The sequence below is a fragment of the Cajanus cajan genome, chromosome 3 (assembly GCF_000230855.2).
Source record: "Cajanus cajan strain Asha chromosome 3, NIPB_CcT2T_4, whole genome shotgun sequence".
In the NCBI taxonomy this organism is placed as follows: domain Eukaryota; kingdom Viridiplantae; phylum Streptophyta; class Magnoliopsida; order Fabales; family Fabaceae; genus Cajanus; species Cajanus cajan.
The window spans coordinates 25,165,516-25,190,312 of record NC_138519.1 but is presented as its reverse complement, the minus strand read 5'-3'; the positions used below and the strand labels follow the sequence as shown (position 1 = coordinate 25,190,312).

At 33.6% G+C, this 24,797-nt stretch overlaps 1 protein-coding gene across 1 annotated transcript; it reads right to left on the bottom strand.

The window, feature by feature from the left end:
• Positions 1-19,825: 19,825 nt before the first annotated feature.
• Positions 19,826-24,272, bottom strand: LOC145956536 (uncharacterized). The gene is made up of 4 exons (XM_083072126.1): positions 22,121-24,272; positions 21,464-22,021; positions 21,290-21,360; positions 19,826-20,843 (listed from the first exon to the last, which is right to left on the bottom strand). The coding sequence occupies exon 1, from the start codon at positions 22,855-22,857 to the stop codon at positions 22,207-22,209; it is 651 nt and encodes a 216-aa protein (XP_082928252.1). The 5' UTR covers positions 22,858-24,272; the 3' UTR covers positions 19,826-20,843; positions 21,290-21,360; positions 21,464-22,021; positions 22,121-22,206.
• Between the last annotated feature and the right edge of the window lie 525 nt (positions 24,273-24,797).

Genomic DNA, 24,797 nt, shown 5'->3' with positions numbered 1-24,797 from the left:
ATTCATAAGAAAATTCAAAGACATCATGAACGAAATGTAGAAGGTTTCTATTACATCATATTTTACTAATATCATATTTAAATAGTTTTAATTGAATAGAAATAGCATTAGGGTAGATTCAAAAAAATAAATAAATAAATATGGCCATTAAAAATAGTAAATATGATAATTTGTTTTTGAAACTTTTTCCAATGATTTCATATACATGATTACAGATGATTATGATCTCACTTCACCAAGAAGAAGCCACGAAAATTCCAAACAAGTTAATTTACGATAATAATACAATGAGAATAACATCTCAACCACTTAAGACATGCAAGTGATAAAAGAAAATTTTCTAATTCTAGTTTTAATCCTTCTCATATACATATACATACAACTTAGGGATTTGAAATCAATCTCGCTACTCAATAATTAACCCATGTAACACCCCAATTTTCACAGATTATACGAGGCTCAAAGCCCAATAAGGGTGATTTAGTAGCCCAGAATGGGCCGTTCCCAAACTGGAACGGGCCGTTCCAAACTACTAAAATGGCCTATAACCCTAGTTGGGAACGGGTCGTTCTGGTTTAAGAACGGGCCATTCCAAACATGGTCGTTATATGTTAAAACGCAACCCTAGAACGGGCCATTCTGGTTTGAGAAAGGGTCGTTCTAAATGTGAATTTTACACATGATGAATGAGTCTAGAACGGGCCGTTCTGGATCCGAAATGGGTCGTTCTGGTCACTCCTAACATCTATAAATAGCAGACTCTGGCACTACTTCTAAACGCACTCTCTGAAGACCAAGGAGAACCAAGAGAAGGAGATCAACCAGATTCTGCTCTAGCTCCGTCTTCTGCTTATCCAGGTAAGGAGGGAATGAGAAACCTCGCTCAAGGGTGTGAGAATAATTGTTGGGTAGTAGGATTGACCCCCAATCCCTTGCCTAAAGCAAGCTTCTAGGAATAGGCAAAATATGAATATTTTCTGTTTTGCCTTCTAATTGTTTTGTTGTGGTCCTTGTTGGGTGTGATGTATGGATTTGTGATTAATTTTGAAAATAAACAAGTTTTGATATGAATTAGAGTGCTCTGTGGGTTCATGTGCAAAACCCTATGAGGAACAATTATGAGTATGACTATTTGGAATATGAACAAATGACATGAGACATGATGTCAATGAGAATGTACTAATGTGAACACTATGACTATGAGAATGTGAAATGTGATGAAATGAGATAAGCTGTGACTATGAGAATGTGAAATGTGATGCAATGAGATAAGCTATGACTATGAGAATGTGAAATGTGATGAAATGAGATAAGACATGAAATTCCATGACAAGTGAAATGTTGAGTCAATGAAATAGTGAATGTGTGACATGTATCATGTGCATATATGATTTATTCTAGGTATGCCGCTTAGGCCGCATACTAGTGATGTAACAAGCTATGTGATGTAATGACTTATTCCAGGTGTGCCACTTAGGCTGCGTACCAGTGATGTAACAAGCTATGTGATGAAATGATTTATTCTAGGTGTGCCGCTTGGGCCGCATACCAGTGATGTAACAAGCTATGTGATGAAAAGACTTATTCCAGGTGTGCCGCTAAGGCCGCATACCAGTGATGTAACAAGCTATGTGATGAAATGATTTATTCCAGGTGTGCCGCTTAGGCCTCATACCGTGACACCCTTACTACCCCAACACATATATCGTAGTAATGTAATTGAATTAAAGAATAAAATTTCCAACATTGGTAAAAGGGTTCACATAAAACCTTCATAATTGTTCCTCAATATTGAAAATAAAGTTGAAAAATAAAACATAATAGTTTACAATTTGTTTTTAAAAGAAAGATACAACTCCAACTAAATATTTATATCCTACGATTCTCTGCCCCGATGTCACACTATCAAAACACACCCACAACTCAACTATTGGCATTCTAGATGCCACTCATAGCCGGATCTTCCTCACCTAAAACATCCACAAATTGTACAGTGAGAAAAGAAAAACATATATATGTAAAGAACACAAGGAAAAACAAAACATAATCTTATCATAACTCATCAATTAATGAAGTCTTTACAAGCATATCCATACATTCTAATATCAATCGTGCATCATATTCACATCATAATTTCACAATCACACCAATCTATCACAAATCTTGCAATTAACACTAAGCCAATGGTCACGCCACCTCAAGGTCGTGCCACTCTAGACATAAGTGATACGTATTAATTGCCTCACTCATCCCACACTATGCCAGGGGCACGCCATCCTTGTAGCATCACTTACCTAGGGTCGTCTCATCCCTGGTCATATGTCTGAGGAACCACGGCACGCCATCCTTGTAGCATCACTTACCTAGGGTCGTCTCATCCCTGGTCATATGTCTGAGGAACCACAATCATATCACATCAACATCTCATTTCTTGTCAACATACTCATATCATGTTATCAATTCAATATTAAAACAGTAGATATAATGTATACATTTGTACGAAGGCATCATACCACATTCCATATCTGGATCACCAATTTTACCAAATAATATAACAATAACATTTATAAATTAATATAACACTCAATTGAATCACCAATTTAATCGAATCTTAACTCAAATAGTAAAACCCCCAATTTTTTCCCAAAACCTAACTCACAGGCACTTTACTACAATTTCGTTCTCTCTCCCAGATCATCATTTTTACAAATTAATTATATATTCATAATCCTTAACACATACAGAATCTAATAATACCAATAATTCTTCAAACATAAATAATTATAAAATTATTAAAATTTCCACAGGAACTCTTCTTCACCCATTCCCTCATGTGACTCTAAACATAAATCTCCCTTTTTCACCCGTACCTCGATAAGCAGTAGTTGAAACTAAGCAGGATCTGGTTGGTCTCCTCCGCTGGGTTCCCCTTTGGTCTTTAGAGAGTGTAGAAGAAAAAAAGTCAGAAATGAAAAGTGTGCCTTTTGGGAGTGCTAGAGCGCTTTATTTATAGGTATCAAGAGTGGGCAGAACGGCCCGTTTCAAATCCGGAACGGCCCGTTCTGGACTCTTCGTCATGTGTAAAATTTCACATCCAGAACGGCCCGTTCTAAAACCAAAACGGCCCATTCTGGGGTTACATTTTAACCCATAACGACCATGTTTGGAACGGCCCGTTCTTAAACCAGAACGACCCGTTCTCAACTAGGGTTACAAGCCTTTTTGGTAATTTGGAATGCCTCATTCCAGTGGGAACGCCTCGTTCTCAACTAAGATTTGTAGGTAATTTTAGTAGTTTGGAACGGCCCGTTCCGATTTGGGAAAGGCCCGTTCTGGGCTACTAAATCACCCTTATTGGGCTTTGAGCCTTTGTACAATCTGTGAAAATCAGGCTGTTACAATTCTCCCTTCCTTTTAGAAATTTCGTCCTCGAAATTCACCTAAAAACACAAATAGGTAGGCTCCTCGCATCTTGCTTGCTAATTCGTAAGTCATAGTCTCTCCAGTCCCCTTTCGAAAACTCTACTAGTAAGAAAATTCATATAACCTCACTACCTCACTGATGTACATCTCTATCAATCTCTCTAAAGAATATCTAATATTAATAAGGGTAAGGTGAGCCACCTTGGTGAGTTTATCCACTATAACCCAAAAAGAATGAAATTTCTTAAGCATCTTAAGGCAAAACTACAACTAAGTTCATAGATAAAGAGTCTCACTTCCAAAATGGGACATCTAAAGGCTGCAAAATTCCTAAAGACTTCTAGCATACTAAACACGAGTACACAAATTTCTCTACTCCTCTCTTCACCTTAGACCTCCACGCTTCTACTATGTCACTCGGATACAGCTTAGTAGCTCCTAAATGAATGCTAAGAGTACTCTTATGTCCCTCCTCTAAGATCATCTTCCTTAATTCAAGATTACTAAGCACCTAAGTTTTGTTCTTGCGCCTCAAAACAACGTCGATTCCTACTCATAAAAGGTTATCTATACTCCTACCAATCTTCTCCACTTGGTTCACTAAGAAAGGCTCTGACTCCTGGGCTTCTCTAATCTCATCCATTAGTTCACTAATCACTTTCAACATACTCAATTTAATGCTCCTAAGGGTAAGCTCACACACCAAGCTTAAGTCTCTAATTTTTCAATCAAATCCAACCTTTAAATCATCAAAGATAATAGGTGAATGGTCATCCTACTCAAGGCATCTGTCACAATATTATTTTTACTTCTATGATCCTCTCGAAAGATCAAGCACCTAAGCGTAAGTTCACTAGGTATACATACCAGATCTCTAATTTCACCACTCCATCTACACCTAAGTCAAAATCTTATCCATCACCTTATCTTATAGCCTCATATCTTTTCACCAAAATGAATCAACTAATTATGCTTCTCCAATTTCTTTCAACGATCCACTTGTTACTCGAGTCATACCTAGTTTTACACTACTAGGAGTAATCTCACAAGTCAAACTTAAATCCCTAATTTGAGCCTAAAGATCCATCTTTCTAATCATACGGGAAGATAAATATAAAGGTTTCCTACTCAAAACATCGGTCACCACAATGGCTTTTGCCGAATAACAAATAAGATAAAAAATCTTATTCCTTAAGAAATTCCAACTATTTCTTTTATCTCATATTCAACTCCTTTGGTCAAAAGATATTTAAGGCTCTTATGATCACTAAATACCTCAAGCTTAGAATCATATAGGTAGTGTCTCCAAATCTTAGTGTAAATATTACAACCGCTAACTTAAGGTCATGGGTAAGGTATTTCCTCTCAAGTCCAACTTAGAAGCATCACAAAAGACTTACCAAATTCCATTAATATTAACATTGACACACTAGTCAATCTTTCCTTAAAAGTTTGGAAACTACTCTCACACGTACTATCCCACACAAAGACAACACTCTTCCTAGTCAATCTAGTCAAAGGTAATGTTATCTTAGAAATTTCCTCAATAACCTCCCATAATAATAAGCTAATCTAAGAAAACTCTTAACCCCACTAATTGACTTAAGTATCTCCCACTTAAGCACAACTTCTACCATAGGTAGATCTACATTATACCTCCGCTAAAAATTACAAGGCCTAGAAAACTCATCTCATACAATCAAAAATCACACTTAGGTCAATCTTACTAAACACATAAACACTCACTAATTGATCCATAAGGTCATCTATCCTCATATCAACATACATGCATATCAAATCACATTAGAATACCTAAGCATCCCTAAGCATGTACGAATCAATTACCGTTTACACCATATAGCATGTACATGAACCAACCTTACCACATAGCATCATACCATCTTAACCTCTCAATGACAACACCTTAGAACATCATATCCAAATCAATTTTTATCCTTGCTATGCCTAACAACTCAAAACATCATGACAACATACACTTTTCTTTAACAACTTTCAAAGCAAATGACACATAGATAGTTATACTCATCCAAATGATCTCAAACCTATCTCAAAAGAAAGCTAATAGAATAAGCTATAACTCTTATGAAGACATGAGATTCTAAAAAGATAATCTTCTTAGCTAAAAAAATTCAAAACCACAACAGATATATTCAGTGCTTATAGCGAGACCTCTGATCACCAAAGCAGCTATAATTGGAGTTCTAGACCTTCGTTTTACTTGATTCCAGTTCCATTGGAAGGATAACGTCCAAGAATACAACTTTCATGAATAGCACAAAACCTAATTCTATCAATATAGCACTTGTACTGGCACAACAAAACTGCAGTGCAAACATCCCCTACACCAGATAACAATAGTGTATCAACATCTAAGCCCACGAAAATACCTAAATCCTTCCAACCTCACTCCCTTCCACCTCAAATTCATATCCAAGCTTCCCACTACAATCCTAAACCAAAGCAATTCACATATTCATCACAAAAGACTTAGAAAATAAAACTCACATGCTACCTAAACCATACAAGGTTAACATGTAAGCACCAACACTCAAGGAAATTACCAACGTTCCAATCTCTCATCAAGAATACCAAAACTCCAATTCTCAACATACAACCTCATTGGATTCAATCGTTAAAACTATAGATTTCAGAAACTCCACCAATCGTAAACTCTTAATACACTCGACAAATCAATGTCTCACCCACATCCAAGGTTCTAATAGTTCTAGTTGGTTAGCACAAGGCTTCGTCCACTACTACTGGCACATATGCTCGCAACACGAGCGATATTACTCAACCACTACTTCTTACGTAAGCAAGAAGTATCAAAACAAAAAAGTAATCATGAATAGCATCAACTAAGCTATATCATGTCTGTCAGCCAAATTCTGAGAAATCAATACACAAGTAAGAACAGCACTAACAACACAAGGGAAACATCATCATCATCATCATCATTATCAAAGCAAAGCATCATCAAAGTACACAACAAACAAAACACTGTCAGAGTACACAAAAAAATCATGATAAGTACATAACTCACGACCAATTGGATCAACCTGCTCTAATACCACTAAATGTGACACCCTTACTACCCCAACACATATATCGTAATAATGTAATTAAATTAAAGAACAAAATTTCCAACATTGTTAAAAGGGTTCACATAAAACCTTCATAATTGTTCCTCAATATTTAAAATAAATTTGAAAAATAAAACATAATAGTTTACAATTTGTTTTTAAAAGAAAGATACAACTCCAACTAAATATTTATATCCTAGGATTCTCTACCCCGATGTCACACTATCAAAGCACACCCACAACTCAACTGTTGGCATTCTAGATGCCACTCATAGCCGGATCTTCCTCACCTAAAACATCCACAAATTGTACGGTGAGAAAAGAAAAACATCTATACGTAAAGAACACAAGGAAAAACACAACATAATCTTATCATAACTCATCAATTAATGAAGTCTTTACAAGCATATCCATACATTCTAATTCTATCAATCATGCATCATATTCACATCACAATTTCACAATCACACCAATCTATCACAAATCTTGCAATTAACACTATGCTAATGGTCACGCCACCTCAAGGTCGTGCCACTCTAGACATAAGTGATACGTATTAATTGCCTCACTCATCCCACACTATGCCAGGGGCACGCCATCCCTGTAACATCACTTACCCAGGGTCGTCTCACCCCTGGTCATATGTGTGAGGAACCACAATCACATCACAAACACAATCATCACAAATATTACAATTAACACTATGCCAACGGTCACGCCACCTTAAGGTCGTGCCACTCTAGACATAAGTGATACGTGCTAATTGCCTCACTTAGCCCACACCATGCCAGGGGCACGCCATTCCTGTAGCATCACTTACCCAGGGTCGTCTCATCCCTGGTCATATGTGTGAGGAACCACAATCATAACACATCAACATCTCATTTCATGTCAACATACTCACATCATGTTATCAATTCAATATTAAAACAGTAGATATAATGTATACATTTGTACGAAGGCATCACACCACATTTCATATCTAGATCACCAATTTTACCAAATAATATAACAATAACATTTATAAATTAATATAACACTCAATAGAATCACCAATTTAATCGAATCTTAACTCAAATAGTAAAACCCCCAATTTTTTCCCAAAACCTAACTCACATGCACTTTTATACAATTTCATTCTCTCTCCCAGATCATCATTTTTACAAATTAATTATATATTCATAATCCTTAACACATACAGAATCTAATAATACCAATAATTCTTCAAACAGAAATAATTATAAAATTATTAAAATTTCCACAGGAACTCTTCTCCACCCATTCCCTCATGTGACTCTACACATAAATCTCCCTTTTTCCCCCATACCTCGATAAGTAGTAGTTGAAACTAAGCAGGATCTGGTTGGTCTCCTCCGTTAGGTTCCCCTCGGTCTTCAAAGAGTGAAGAAGAAAAGAAGAGAATGTAGAAGAAAAGAAGTCAGAAATAAAAAGTGTGCCTTTTGGGAGTGCTAGAGCGCTCTATTTATAGGCATCAAGAGTGGCCGGAATGACCCGTTTCAAATTTAGAACGACCCGTTCTGGACTCTTCGTCATGTGTAAAATTTCACATCTAGATTGGCCCGTTCTAAAACTAGAACAACCCGTTCTGGGGTTACATTTTAATCCATAACGACTATGTTTGGAAATGCCTGTTCTTAAACTAGAACGGCCCGTTCCCAACTAGGGTTAGAAGCCTTTTTGGTAATTTGGAATGCCCCGTTCTAGTAGGGAACAACCGTTCTCAACTAAGATTTGTAGGCAATTTTAGTAGTTTGGAATGGCCCATTCCAGTTTGGGAAAGACCCGTTCTGGGCTACTAAATCACCCTTATTGGGCTTTGAGCCTTCGTATAATCTGTGAAAATCGGGCTGTTACACATACTAGTGATGTAACAAGCTATTCTAGGTGTACCTTGGGTCACTAGTGATGAAATGATGAGAAATGTGAAACTTCCGTATGACGCCACATGCATGCATTTATGAGTCATTGCATCATTGCATGATAAATGAGTGTGCATGTGATATTGATTGTGTATGTGTATTGTTTACATGTGATTTGTGCTTGTGAGTTATGTTTGTTTTGTGTGTGTTATCTAACATTTATTTCTACACCTGAACCTAAGTGAGATGTTTCTCACTCCCTTGTTGTTCTTTGTTTGTGGTTAAATTGTGTTGCAGGTGATCATCAGCATGAGGATGTTGGTAATGGGGCTTAGGCTTCAGTTGGGCATGCTCTGATAGGATATGTGACATTGGGGCATAACTAGGCTTAGTTTAGGATGCTATTTCTATTAAACTATTTGAAAACTCAGTTCTATTTCTTTGTAATTTCACTAACATGTTATTTGGATTAAGTTTATGAATGTGAACTCTTTACCCTTATGTGGTTGGAGATTTGGTTTTTAATAATGAAGAATTTTATTTTTATAATTATTGTATATGTATGTTGGGGTAGAGGGTGTCACAACCCACATCCCGGAGTGATATTCTCACTCCGTTACCTTATTTGACACTAGTTTGGGTTTGGATTTTTCTAACTCCTCTCTAATAGCCTCTAGCTGTCTTCCTTCTTTAGATCATGAGATGCATGGTTAGATTTTTTTTTAAATTGAGGTAACCCTATCCTACTAAAGCATTTAAATAATATGTTAACCCTATCTTTTGCGTAACTTATTGATAAAATCCTAATCTAATTTTCTCCTAATTCAAATTTCAATTTTTAAAGATAATTAACTATTAATATTTCATCTAATTACTCACAATATATTATCCTTTAAGTAATTAATTATAAAATATTTTAAAAGATAAATACATAATTATCAAAACAATTAAATCAAGAATTCTTTAAAAATAATAGATAAATAAACTATTATCTTAAAATATCTCTTGGAAAATATCATTACCCTAATTAATTATTTTAAAAAATATTTTACATATAATATAAGATAATATATTTTGAATAAAATAATTTCAAAATCTTTATTTTTCTTCAAATACATAATATAATATATATTTAAATAGTATAACCAAAGTCATAATATTTAATCAAAATATGTCAAAAAAATAAAATATATTTATATCTCTAATAATTAGTATAACAAATAATTTTACAAATCATTCTTTAAATAATAAAAACACTCATAATTATTTTAAAAAACTTTTAATGTAATTTTTTTTTTGGTTCGTCCCTAGAGTATCCACCGTCGATAGTAGTGACTAATCTCCTCGCTACGTTGGAGGACCTCAAAGGGTGGGATAACTGGTCCCAAGATTTAACTCGGTTGCATAAACAAGGCAGAATTCGAACCCCTGACCTTGCTTAAGCATGGATCAACCCCTACCTTTAATATAATTATAAGATCTATTTAAGTAATTAAAATATCTTTTTAATATTTTTATAAAATCTAGGATGTTACATGTTTGGATGAAAAATTTAAAATTTTATCATGTGTTTGAATTAGGAATTTAAAATTCTTGGTATTTTTGAATTACTTTGATTTCAATTTCTATCATTCTTCAAATATTTTGTTTGGATAACTCAATTTCAAAATTTTTAAAATATATATATATATATATATATAATGAAATTTTAAGATTTAATTTTATAAAAAATAAATATTAGCAAATTTTTAAATATTTAATAATTTTTAAAAAATAATATTAGATAGTGTTTCAAAATTTTAAAAATAATTTTAAATATTCAATAATTAAAAAAATTATTGATATTTTTTATGTTGACTTTGAAAGAGAGAAAATAGAGGTTGAAAAACAAAAGGGAAAGAAGAAATTTAATTCTTACTTTTTTAGGAAAATATAAAATTATACTATTTTAAGGAATTTTATAAATTTTTGGATTTCAAATTTTTTGTAAACTCATCTAAATAAAGCATTTCACACCAAGGTATTTGAAATTCTTAAAAAAATGAATTATCCCATTTAAATTCCTTATCTAAACACACTCAATCTTTTACACATTTAGAAACTAACTTTATTATTTATTAATTATCTTTGAATATAGTCATGTGTAGCAAGCTTATAATAATTTAAAGATTAGTTATGATAAAAATACTATAAATTAAAAAACAAAATTATAATAATTTAAAAAACTAAATAACTTTTATAATTAAATAACAAATTATAAAAAAAAATTACCACAATCAAATATAAAATTTCATAAAATACATGTTACAAAATAAGAATAATATGATTATATATAATTACAATAAAGAGAGATCGTAAAAAAAAAAAGTTGAGATAAATTTTAAGTTGTTTTTTTAAATTAAAGTTATGTTTTACTTAAAAGACTAAATTACACTTTTTTTCTCCTTATAGATGTGAATATTACATTACTCTCTTCCTTTTATGTTAAAATATATTGTCCCTTCCCCTAACATAAGAGTTTAGGGTTTAGGATTTATTAGATAAGAGTTTATTAAATAAGATCTTAATTAAGTTGTTTATCCAAATCGAACTTAAATCTAGGATAGCCTCTCATCTTGTTTTCTTGTCCAATCTTAGACATATCCACTACAAAAAAATCAAGTTTTAGCGACCACCAAAATCGGTCGCTATTTAGGTAAATTCAGTCGCTATTTCATTCAGCGACCGAAATAGCGACCGAAAAAATCCGTCGCTAAAACCCTGGTCGCTATTTGAAATAGCGACCGAAATTTTTTCCGTCGCAATTTAGCGACCGAAAAATCAGTCGCTAGCCAATAAAAATCCGTCGCTAAAATTTTGGTCTCCTAACTTCTGAGACCAATTTTGCGACCGAATTTTTTGGTAGCAATTTCCGTCGCTAATTTTTATATTTATTTAATAAAAACATTTTATAAATCAGTCGCTAAATCGGTCGCTAAAAAACTAAAATAGGTACGGATAAAATCGGTCGCTATTTCGGTCGCTAAAAAAACTGAAATAGATACGAATAAAATCGGTCGCTATTTCGGTCGCTAAAAATCTAAAATAGATTCGGATAAAATCGGTCGCTATTTCGGTCGCTAAAAATTTGAAAACCAATTATTTTGGTCACTATTTCCGTCGCTAATAACTTGAATTAGCTACAAATAATTTCGGTCGCTAATTCAGTCACTAAAATATACCAGCATTTTTAAATTCTTTTTTAATTATAAATTTATACCTGTTAACGAATATGACACTACTACAAGAAGCATATTTTACATCGGTTCTTTAAAGTCATTTACATTGGTTCTAAAACTGATGTAGAATAGAGCGACGTAAAAAGTGTATATATTTTTACATCGGTTCTTGAAAGCCGATGTAGATTTATGTTTAAATCTACATCGGTTCTCCTGAGAACCGATGTAAATTGAAGCATAAATCTACATCGGTTCTCCTGAGAACCGATGTAGATTGCATTTTTTTTATAAAAAAAATATGCTTGTTTTTGGATTTTTTTTTGTATATATAATGGACAAATATTGTCAATCAAAATAAAATGCGCCATCAAATTACAAGCTTTATTTTCTTATAGTTTTAACATTCAGGGCCAAACATTCAAGGGGAAAAAAGGTTTACTAGCAACCTCTCAAGTTTCAATAACAATACAAAATAAGATGTAGCCATATATAGGAAAAGAATATCATTGTGGAACCCTACATCACCGTACTGCATCACGTGAGAGCCATAATATGCACCTCCATATAAAGTGTTATCTGTAACCCAAAAATGTGACACCCTTACTACCCCAAAACATATATCGAAATAGTGTAACAAAATTAAAGAAAATAAACTTTTGAAATTGGTAAAAGGGTTCACATAACAAAAATTCAATACACCACATTAATAGAAATATCAAACCTAAAATACAAGAGTTTCTAAAATTGTTTTCAAAATAATATTACAGAATTTTCATAAATATCTTAAACTAGAAATCCTCTGCCCCGATGTCACACTATCAGAGCATTTTCCCAAATAAAACTGCTGACATACTATATACCAATTGCAGCTGGATCCTCTCCACCTAAAAATATCCACAATTTATACGGTGAGAAAATAAAAATTATCTATATGCAAAACACATACAAACACATCACAGTATAATTTATTATAACAACTTGTTTATTTCATATAAATGTATATAGATTTAATTATCAAATATTCAACCATTTCACAAACCATTATACATGTCACTTTCACAATCATAAAATCATTTTCATGTCCATCAATATCACAATTAACACTATGCCAAGACCTCGCCACATCTGACACAAGTGATACAGGTTAATTGCCTCCCTTACTCACACCATACCAGGGGTACGCTCGTCCCTGAAGCATCACCTACCCAAGGTTCGTATCATCCCTGATTTACGAGGAGTACGCTCGTCCCTGAAGTATCCACCACACAGGGTTCGTATCATCCTTAATCCTTTAGTGTGAGTAACAACAATCACATTACAATCAATACAATCTCTTGCAATTAACCCTATGTCAGGGCTGCCATAACTGACATAAGTGGTGGTGTTAACTGTTTTTCTCATCTCACACCATGCTAGGGTCACGCCTTCCCTGTAACACCACTTATACAGAGCCGTGCCATACTAGCCATCGATGTGAGACATCACAATCACAATCATATCACAACCATACAACATCTCATCAAATTTATAACACATGTATAATTCCATATAACAAATAAACTTACAAAGTAAGATCTACATACCCCTCAAGCATATTATATCAATATTCTTCATTCTTACAAGTAATATAGCAATTAACTTTCCTTAACATAAAAGTTAATAGAATAACAGTGAAATTCCTAATTATTCCAAATTAGAAATTAATAGGAGGCTTGGCCGTCCATTCACATAAATTCCAAATTTTAAATCAATAGGAGGCTTGGCCGTCCATTCACATAAATCAAACGTTATTCTAAGAAATTCTACCCAATACCCTCATGTATTTTACATATAAATAACCCTCTTTTCCCCCGTACCTGATTAAATAGAAATTTGAGTAGAACTTCCTCTTCTTTTTTATTAACTAGGACCGGAACTAGAGTAGAACCTCCTCTCTTTCTAGATTCTTCTCTCTCTCTCTCTTTCTTCCTCCAGAATTTCCTTATCTCAAGTTATGAATTTCCTTCAACCCCTAGCCTCTATTTATAGAAATTCTGGAATTACTATGCAGATTAAAATAATATTATATTTACTATGCACTATTCATTAAAATAATATTAATAGTAAAATACTGTGCATTCACGAGATTACTGTTCGTCCACGAATTTACTGTTCAAAAATACATATATTACTATTCAAAAATACGTATACGTGAATAGTAAAATACGTATACATAAATAGTAAAATACATATAAAAAAAATATGATAATCCTTTTAACAATCCCAATACATAAAAATAAAATTTTAGGATGTTACATTACTCCCCTCCTTTTAGAAATTTCGTCCCCGAAATTACCTGATGCAAATAAAAATGGATATGAAGCTTTCATCTTTTCCTCTAATTCCCAAGTAGCACTTTCAGGTATAGCTCCTCCCCAAATAACCTTTACCAAAGGAATTTCTTTACCCCTAAGTTGCTTTACCATTCGATCCTCGACTCTTATCGGGGTAGCTTCCACCGTCAAGTTCTCCTTAACCTCAATATGATCCGACTCAATCACATGCGAAGGATCGTGGATATATTTTCGAAGTTGAGAAATGTGAAAGACATCATGAAGATTTGACAAATTAGGAGGCAAAGCAATTTGGTAGGCAACATTGCCGACTCTTTTAAGAATTTGAAAAGGACCAATAAATCGAGGAGTAAGTTTTCTGGATTTTAATGCTCTGCCAACCCCAGTCCACGGAGTGACTTTCAAGAATACATGGTCACCTTCTTGAAATTCTAAATCCTTTCTTCTTCTGTCAGCATAACTTTTCTGTCTACTCTGAGCTGTCCTCATCCTATCCTGTATCAATTTAACTTTTTCAGTAGTTTGTTGCACAATCTCAGGTCCTAAGATGACATTGTCTCCAGGCTCACTCCAACACAAAGGAGTTCTACACCTCCTACCATACAAGGCTTCATAGGGTGCCATACCTATGCTAGAGTGGTAACTATTATTATAGGTAAACTCTATCAAAGGTAAAAGGCTATCCCAACTTCCTCCTTGGTCCAAAACACAGGCTCTAAGCAAATCCTCTAAAGACTGAATAGTCCTCTCAGTCTGACCATCAGTTTGAGGATGATATGCTGAACTAAGTCTCAGTTGGGTTCCCAAGGCTTGTTGTAGGCTCTCCCAAAATCTAGAGGTGAATCTAGGGTCTCTGTCTGAAATTATGCTAGATGGTATCCCATGCAATCTCACAATTTCATCAATGTACAATCTAGCCAATTTCTCTAGAGAATGCCTAATGTTAATAGGTAGAAAATGTGCACTCTTGGTCAACCTATCAACTATAACCCAAATGGAATCATGCCCTTTCCTAGTCCTAGGCAAAGCAACTACAAAGTCCATAGAAATGCTATCCCACTTCCACTCGGGTATACTCAAAGGCTGAAGTAGTCCTGAAGGTTTTTGATGCTCTATCTTAGCCTTCTGACATACTAGACAGGCACTCACAAATTCAGCTATATCTTTCTTCATCCTAGGCCACCAGAATATCTTCCTTAGGTCTTGATACATCTTAGTTGCTCCTGGATGAAAACTAAGCTTGCTCTTATGACCTTCCTCTAGTATCAGTCGTTTAAGTGTAGGGTTACTAGGCACACATACTCGATCTTTAAATCTTACCACTCCATCTGCACCCAAGGTAAATTCTTCTCCAATCCCTTGTCCTATATCCTTTCGTCTAGCCTCTAGAAATGAATCCATTAACTGTGCTTCTCTAATTTCCCCCAACAACTCACTAGTCACCCGAGTCATACCTAGTCTTACACTATTATGGTTCACTTCACAAGTCAGACTCAAGTCTCTAAATTGTGTCAAAAGATCCATCTCTCTAATCATAAGAGAAGACAAATGCAAAGATTTTCTACTCAAGGCATCAGCTACCACATTAGCTTTTCCTGGATGATAATTAAGATCAAAATCATAGTCTTTAAGGAATTCCAACCATCTCCTTTGCCTCATATTTAATTCTTTTTGGTCAAATAAATACCTAAGACTCTTATGATCACTAAACACCTCAAATTTTGAACCATACAAATAATGTCTCCAAATCTTAAGTGTGAATACCACAGCTGCTAATTCAAGATCATGGGTGGGGTAATTCCTCTCATGTACCTTCAATTGTCTGGATGCATAAGATACAACCCTACCCTCTTGCATTAATACACCACCCAAACCCATCTTAGAAGCGTCACAGTAAACCACAAAAGTCTTACTAAGATCAGGCAATACTAAAACAGGTGCACTAGTCAATTTTTCCTTAAGGGTTCGGAAACTATCTTCACATTTACTATCCCAAACAAACACAACCCCTTTCCTAGTCAAATTTGTCAAAGGTAATGCTAACTTAGAGAATCCCTCTATGAATCTCCTATAATATCCAGCTAATCCAAGGAAACTCCTAATCTCACTAACTGACTTAGGTGTCTCCCAATTAAGCACAGCCTCAACCTTAGATTGATCCACTGCTATTCCCCCACTTGAAATTACATGTCCTAAGAAACTCACCTCCTCTAGCCAAAAATCACACTTGGACAACTTAGCATAAAGTTGTTTCTCCCTAAGAGTTTGTAGTACTACCCTTAAGTGTTCCTCATGCTCCTCTTTAGTCTTGGAATAAACTAGTATGTCATCTATAAAGACAACTACAAATTTATCCAAGTATGGATGAAGAATCCGGTTCATGTAGTCCATAAAAATTGCAGGAGCATTTGTCACACCGAAAGGCATTACTAGATACTCATAGTGTCCATAGCGAGTTCTAAAGGCTGTCTTAGGTACATCTTCTTCCTTAACCCTAATCTGGTGGTATCCTGATCTAAGATCAATCTTACTAAACACACAAGCACCTGCCAACTGATCCATAAGATCATCTATCCTAGGCAATGGATATTTGCTCTTAATGGTCACTTTGTTCAACTGGCGATAATCCACACACAATCTCATGCTACCGTCTTTCTTTTTGACTAAGAGTACGGGTGCTCCCCAAGGTGATACACTAGGTCTCACAAACCCCTTCTCCAACAATTCTTCTATTTGCTTTTTCAGTTCCACTAACTCTATGGGTGACATCCTATAAGGTGCAATAGAAATAGGTCCTGCTCCTGGAACTAAATCTATGGAAAATTCTACTTCTCTTCTAGGTGGTAAGCTAGACACCTCAGAGAAGACATCCGAAAAGTCACATACAACAGGCAGTTCATTTACTGAAACATTTTTCTCAGAATTTAAAGAAGCTAACAACATGTACACTTGGGCATCCGCTTGCATAGACACCTTAACTTGGTTGGCAGTCAAATAATCCTTACTCACTTTTTCAACAGGTTCACCAAAAACAATAGATTTACAAGCACAGTTCAAAAGGACATGATTGGAAGATAACCAGTCCATACCCAGAATAACATCTAGTTGACTTAGAGGTAAACAAATTAAGTCAACCAGGAAATCTCTACCTTCAATAGTTAGAGGACATTTTGGACAGACATCAGAAGTAATTACAGAACTATTAGTGGGTGTTTCGACAATTAACTCAAAAGATAAGGAAGAGACAGGTAATTTTAACTTAGACACACATGCGTGTGATATAAAAGAGTGAGTTGCACCAGAATCATATAAAACGGTTAAAGGAGTTCCATTAATGAAACACATACCCTGAATTAAGTCCTCGGATTGAGTAGCTTCAGCACCACTCAAAGCAAATACTCTTCCTGTGGTTCGAGGTTTGTTAGCGTTCCCTTCAATCTCTGTTGTTTCTTTCCTATTCTGAGGACATTCATTAGCCTTGTGTCCTTCTGCTTTGCATTTGAAGCATATCAGTACCTTTTGCATCCGACACTCAGCTGCTCTATGACCTGGCTTTCCACAGTTATAGCAGTTTTTGTGTGGAACAATACTCCGATTTCCACCTCCAGAAAGTTGGCTAGCTTGGTTTCCTTGCACAAAGTCCTGATTATTCACTTTAGTATTCGCATTTCCAGCAGGCTTGTTATAAGGTTTACCTTTATTGGATGAACCAAACTTATTATTTCTCATTGGTCCTCCACTTTTATAATGAGTTACCCTAGCTTGGTTGTCCTCATCATAAACTCTACACTTGTTTACCAATTCATGGTAGTGCGTGATCCCTTGATAATTGAACACTTGTTTAATCTCTGGGCGAAGACCGCTCACAAACTTTACGCATTTGTCCTCCTCATTGCCCACACCGTCGTACATAGGGCAGAATCTCACCAAATCTTCAAACTTAGTCACGTACTCGGCCACCGAATCTTCTCCTTGTTTTAACTCAAGAAATTCTACCTGTTTCTTGTGTCTTACATCTCGGGGAAAATATTTCTCCAAGAATAACCGCTTGAAAGAATCCCAACTTACTTGGGTTCCTATGGCTATTATTCTTTGCCAAGTACTTTGCCACCAGATACCAGCTTCTCCAGAGAGCATGAAGGTAGCCAAAGTCACCTTCTGCGTCACAGGACATCCCATGACTTGGAATATCTTTTCAATTTCAAATATCCAGTCAGCAGCTCCGTCAGGATTATAGCCTCCACGAAAACTTGGTGGATTATTTCGCTGGAATCTTTCTAGCCAATCAACTTCTGGTCGTTGGTTCAAATTACCAAGAGCCTGAGCCATTGCTTGCAGAGCGTCGGCGATTGCAAGATCATTTCTACCTCCTGCCATTGTTTTTCTGTCCTCCCAGAAAAATTAACAATTATGCTTTAAAAACAACAATTTTAATCAATTGTCGTTTTAACAAATCAATATGTTCAACAATCAATTTACTACAACATTCATTTATCAAACAAGCACAATAGACTCATAACTCACGGCCGATTGAATCGACCTGCTCTGATACCACTAAATGTGACACCCTTACTACCCCCAAAACATATATCGAAATAGTGTAACAAAATTAAAGAAAATAAACTTTTGAAATTGGTAAAAGGGTTCACATAACAAAAATTCAATACACCACATTAATAGAAATATCAAACCTAAAATACAAGAGTTTCTAAAATTGTTTTCAAAATAATATTACAGAATTTTCATAAATATCTTAAACTAGAAATCCTCTGCCCCGATGTCACACTATCAGAGCATTTTCCCAAATAAAACTGCTGACATACTATATACCAATTGCAGCTGGATCCTCTCCACCTAAAAATATCCACAATTTATACGGTGAGAAAAGAAAAATTATCTATATGCAAAACACATACAAACACATCACAGTATAATTTATTATAACAACTTGTTTATTTCATATAAATGTATATAGATTTAATTATCAAATATTCAACCATTTCACAAACCATTATACATGTCACTTTCACAATCATAAAATCATTTTCATGTCCATCAATATCACAATTAACACTATGCCAAGACCTCGCCACATCTGACACAAGTGATACAGGTTAATTGCCTCCCTTACTCACACCATACCAGGGGTACGCTCGTCCCTGAAGCATCACCTACCCAAGGTTCGTATCATCCCTGATTTACGAGGAGTACGCTCGTCCCTGAAGTATCCACCACACAGGGTTCGTATCATCCTTAATTCTTTAGTGTGAGTAACAACAATCACATTACAATCAATACAATCTCTTGCAATTAACCCTATGTCAGGGCTGCCATAACTGACATAAGTGGTGGTGTTAACTGTTTTTCTCATCTCACACCATGCTAGGGTCACGCCTTCCCTGTAACACCACTTATACAGAGCCGTGCCATACTAGCCATCGATGTGAGACATCACAATCACAATCATATCACAACCATACAACATCTCATCAAATTTATAACACATGTATAATTCCATATAACAAATAAACTTACAAAGTAAGATCTACATACCCCTCAAGCATATTATATCAATATTCTTCATTCTTACAAGTAATATAGCAATTAACTTTCCTTAACATAAAAGTTAATAGAATAACAGTGAAATTCCTAATTATTCCAAATTAGAAATTAATAGGAGGCTTGGCCGTCCATTCACATAAATTCCAAATTTTAAATCAATAGGAGGCTTGGCCGTCCATTCACATAAATCAAACGTTATTCTAAGAAATTCTACCCAATACCCTCATGTATTTTACATATAAATAACCCTCTTTTCCCCCGTACCTGATTAAATATAAATTTGAGTAGAACTTCCTCTTCTTTTTTATTAACTAGGACCGGAACTAGAGTAGAACCTCCTCTCTTTCTAGATTCTTCTCTCTCTCTCTCTTTCTTCCTCCAGAATTTCCTTATCTCAAGTTATGAATTTCCTTCAACCCCTAGCCTCTATTTATAGAAATTCTGGAATTACTATGCAGATTAAAATAATATTATATTTACTATGCACTATTCATTAAAATAATATTAATAGTAAAATACTGTGCATTCACGAGATTACTGTTCGTCCACGAATTTACTGTTCAAAAATACATATATTACTATTCAAAAATACGTATACGTGAATAGTAAAATACGTATACATAAATAGTAAAATACATATAAAAAAAATATGATAATCCTTTTAACAATCCCAATACATAAAAATAAAATTTTAGGATGTTACAAAAAACATAGTAGTAAAGGTATCAATCACACAACTCTTAACACATACCAATGTTTGTCCATAAAATTAGACCAAGAATTTAACAAAAACAACAACAAAAATAAATCTCACTTATAACTAAGAAATCAAGGAATTGAATTATATTCTTCAATTTATATCCTCAAGAAAGCATAACAATGAAATTAAGGGTGAAATTCAAGATGCAAGAGGGCACATATTCTATGCTCTGCTGGTTTTTTTGCTTAACTTGAGAACTCATGTGACATTCTTACAAGTTGCTCTGTACCTGTTCATGATGGCAGTGCAAGGGTAAATAAATAGTAAAAGGAATTTATTTATACCCACCTGTTCACATCAACAAAAACATTGCTAAACAAAATTTTTAATTTATTATTAATGGATTATTAACTAAATGAAAAATGAAGAAAGGTAGTCAAAAATAATTTCATTGATATGGTTGTATAGTATGGTTTAGGTGTTTCTGAAATTTTTTAAAAAACAAAAGAGTTGGATAAAGGTGACTTAACAATAAAATGAAAACAAAAGTTATTTCACCTTTTCTTGTAAGTTATTTTCTTTCCGTGGAAAGTTTTTAATGGTTACAAACTGATGGCTACCACCTGCAAGGAAAGGTTTATATTAATAATTAATTATATAAAATAAAATTAACCATTTTTACAAGTTTTTACTTGTGGAGTACTTAAACCAAAACAACCAGTAAACAAAAGCCATAGTGTTATACTATACTATACTAATTATTGGCAAAAAAAAGGCTCACAACTAAGGTAAAAAAGAATAAAAAAGGACAAATGTATGTTTTGTGGATTACCTTTTCAAGCTCATTAATTTTAGAAATTGAAATTAACGATTCAGCTATAAAAAGAAAATCCGATTTATATTTAAAACAAAAGGTTTTAAGTGCAAAACTTTATATTGGTTTTATATTGGTTTCCAAAACTTTATCATCAACAATTGCTGACACCTAGTAAAATAATATATAATAATCAGTCAAACTAACCAAATTCATAAAAGTGCATATTTATAATCAAAATTGAAGCAAAAGTACCTTCTGCATTTTGTCAGCTTCATCTTCCTTTACAGTAGCCACGGACTGCGGTTTTATATTGGTTTCCAGAACTTTATTATCAACATTTACCGATGTATAGTAAAAAGTATATGATCAGTCAAAGGAACCAAATTTAAAAGTACATATTTTTCATCAAAATTGAAGCAAAAGTACCTTAAGCATTTTGTCTGCATTGCCTTCCTCTGTTTTGGTAGTTATGCTCTATGGTTGTGTATTGGTTTCCTGAGTATTATTATAAACACTAGCTAACATCTGGTAAAAAAACATAATAGATAACAAATTGGATCTATAAATTATGATGAATCCAAGAAACTTTATTCAAAAATCAAAGCTGAGGCCTCAGAATGATATCAAGTGTCGCATAATATAAAGTTTGAAAGCCAAACAAAAAAGTGAGACATGATGTTAGCACAAATACCTTGCTTTAAAGTTGTAATATACACATTTCTAAGGCAGACTGAAGTTCAGAATTCAACCTATCTACATCATTTCCAATGCTGGATGCTTCAGTTAAATTTTGGAGGCATCTCCTTAAATGCTTAATGAGGTCAGATATTGCACCAACGATTGCAACTGAAGTATGCTGCTTCACATTTTGTGCAAGCTGCGTGGTGGTGTTAATAATATCAATCTGACGGATAGGCTGCTTGGCAACATTCTTGTGATCCAAGTGCTTGACCAAAATGGATAGTAGAAGATGGGAGTTATCTCCTGGTGTTCAAAAAGTGATAATCAATTAATTATATAGAAAATTAGATAAAACTGCATACTTAAAGAAAATTTATAATAGTGAATTTTTTACAAGGCTACCTGATTCTGCTAGAAGGGATTGCAAATAAATCAAAACACAAGAAGCAACTCCCTTTTCAGAAGACCAGTGGTTATCAATATCAAAATTATGAAAAGTGGTTCAAGGACACGCCACACAGTTGAAGCTTCCTTTGCCAATTTGGCCATATTATACAAGCAAACCTTTGACCAATAAGTAGGATCTTTAGCAGTATCCATGTAGAAGTAGTGAACCACTTTTCATAATAAGCAAACCTTTGACCAATAAGCAAATCTTTCATCCTTCTCAGCCTCTGCACACACACACCCATCAAAAAAGAAACAAAACCCACGATTCCAAATCCAAGAAAGATCAAAACTTTTTCAAGAACCGTCCATACCAGGGAGTCGGGTGCAGTATTTTCTTCGCAGTTGATACAAGGCAGAGGCAAGGGAGAGAGGTCGGACACGCTCCTCCGGAAGGTGGGCGGGAGGGGCGGGAGGGCGGAGGGTCTGGGCGGGCAGCAGGGGTCGGAGACGCAGCGGCGGAGGACGGGGGAGGAACGGCCCTTGGTGAGGAGGGAGTGGAGGTTGAGGGGGACGTGGACGGCGGAGAAGCCGTGGAGGGAGAGGTCCTCTTGGTCGCAGAAGAGCTTCTTGGCGCTGGGCTGGGCGGCGGAAGAGGGGGAGCGGCGCTTGATGGGGGCGACGACGAAACAGGGCGACGGCGGAACAGGGCGCTTGATTGTCCTCGGATTTAGCGGCCTCCGCGGAAGCATCCTTCTCCGGAATCTTGGAGGCCGGTGGCGATTTGGCTTCGTGGAGCGGAGGCTTGGAGTCTTCTAGGATTTCGGTGGCCATGGATGGGGGAGGGGGACCAGAGAATTGGGAACCCTAGCGGTGAGAAAAACCCTAGAATTGGAGGGAAAAGGAATACTAGCTCACTCACTCACTCTTTCCCCCTTCTTTTTTGCTTTTCTCCTGGCAAAACTACTTACTAGTAACCTAAAAAATAAGAAAATGGAAATTAATTAATTATAATAAATTAAAATATTATAAAAATTATAATTCAAATCAAAAGAAATGAAAAGTATTAAATACATTAAAATATTATAATTAAAAGAAATCTAGTATTAAATCAAAAGAGTATAAAAATCATAACTAAAATAATAATAAATATTCTGATATTAAATATTTGTATTAAAGAAATTATTACAGATTTTAAATTTTATTTATTATGTTTTATAATCAAAAGATATCTAATATTAATTCAAAAGATTATAATAATTATAACTCAAATCATAATAAATAATTTGATATTAAATTTATTATATATTAAAATTAATTAAATATTTTTATCAAAGAAACTGATACAGATTTTATATTTTATTTACTATATTTTATAATCAAAAGAAATTCAATATTAAATTAAAAGATAATAAAAAAATATAACTAAAATCATAATAAATTTTCTAATATTAAATTTAGTATATATTAAAATTAATTCAATATCTATATTTAAGAAATTGTTACAGATTTTAAATATATATTTTAAAGTTTTTATTTTATTAAATTAATTGAAAATAAATTATATTTTATCACTTTTTAATAAAGTAAGTGAATGATAATAAATTAACTAAAATTTTTAAATATATTTTAATTAAAAATATTTTTTTATCAATACAATGACTAAAAGTATTATAATAAATAATGAAATTAAATAAATTAAATCTTATAATGATTATTTTTTAATAATACTAAATTAAATATTCTAATTATTTTATAATAAATTAAAATAAAAAGATAATAAAATATTTTAACTGGTATTTCAAATAAAACACATTAAAATATTATAATCAAAAGAAATCCAGTATTAAATCCAAAGATTATAAAAATCATAATTAAAATTATAATAAATATTTTGATATTAAATATTTGTATAAAGATATTGCTACAGATTTTAGATTTTATTTATTATATTTTATAATCAAAAGATATCTAATATTAAATCAAAAGATTATAATAATTATAACTCAAATCCAGATAAATATTTTGATATTAAATTTATTATATATTAAAATTAATTAAATATTTTTATCAAAGAAACTAATACAGATTTTAGATTTTATTTACTATGTTTTATAATCAAAAGAAATCCAATATTAAATTATAAGATAATAAAAATTATAAGCTTCTGTATTTTATATATATATATATATATATATATATATATATATATATATATATATATATTACTTTCCCAAAGAAATCAAGTTGGTATAAAATTATTTTCATTTGATGATAATTTATTTTAAAATATTAAAATCTAGTTCATAAATAATTATGACAAGTAGAAATCAAATTAAATAGGAAGTTAAAAGATTTCTTATAAATTTTTCCCTGTTGAAAAAAAAATACTCCTAAAACACTGATGTAGCTACGAATAAAATCGGTCGCTATTTCGGTCGCTAAAACACTGATGTTTCACGGAACCAGATATGATCTTTCATTTTTCTTTTATAATCAAATTTGATTATGATATGAATTGATACATGATTTTTTTGCCTTTAATTTATTTTGTAATCAGATTGGCTAATTTTGACTTGAAGCAACACATTAAAAGAGGCAATATATTTTGATCATTTATTTCAATAAAAATTTAAAAACAAATCAGCTATACTCACTTACTCTAACTTTGATATGAGATCCTTCATGGTTC

Bases quoted from the DNA above. Each gene is read 5' to 3' on its own strand.
- LOC145956536 (XM_083072126.1), bottom strand. From the start codon at position 22,857: ATGCTTCCGCGGAGGCCGCTAAATCCGAGGACAATCAAGCGCCCTGTT.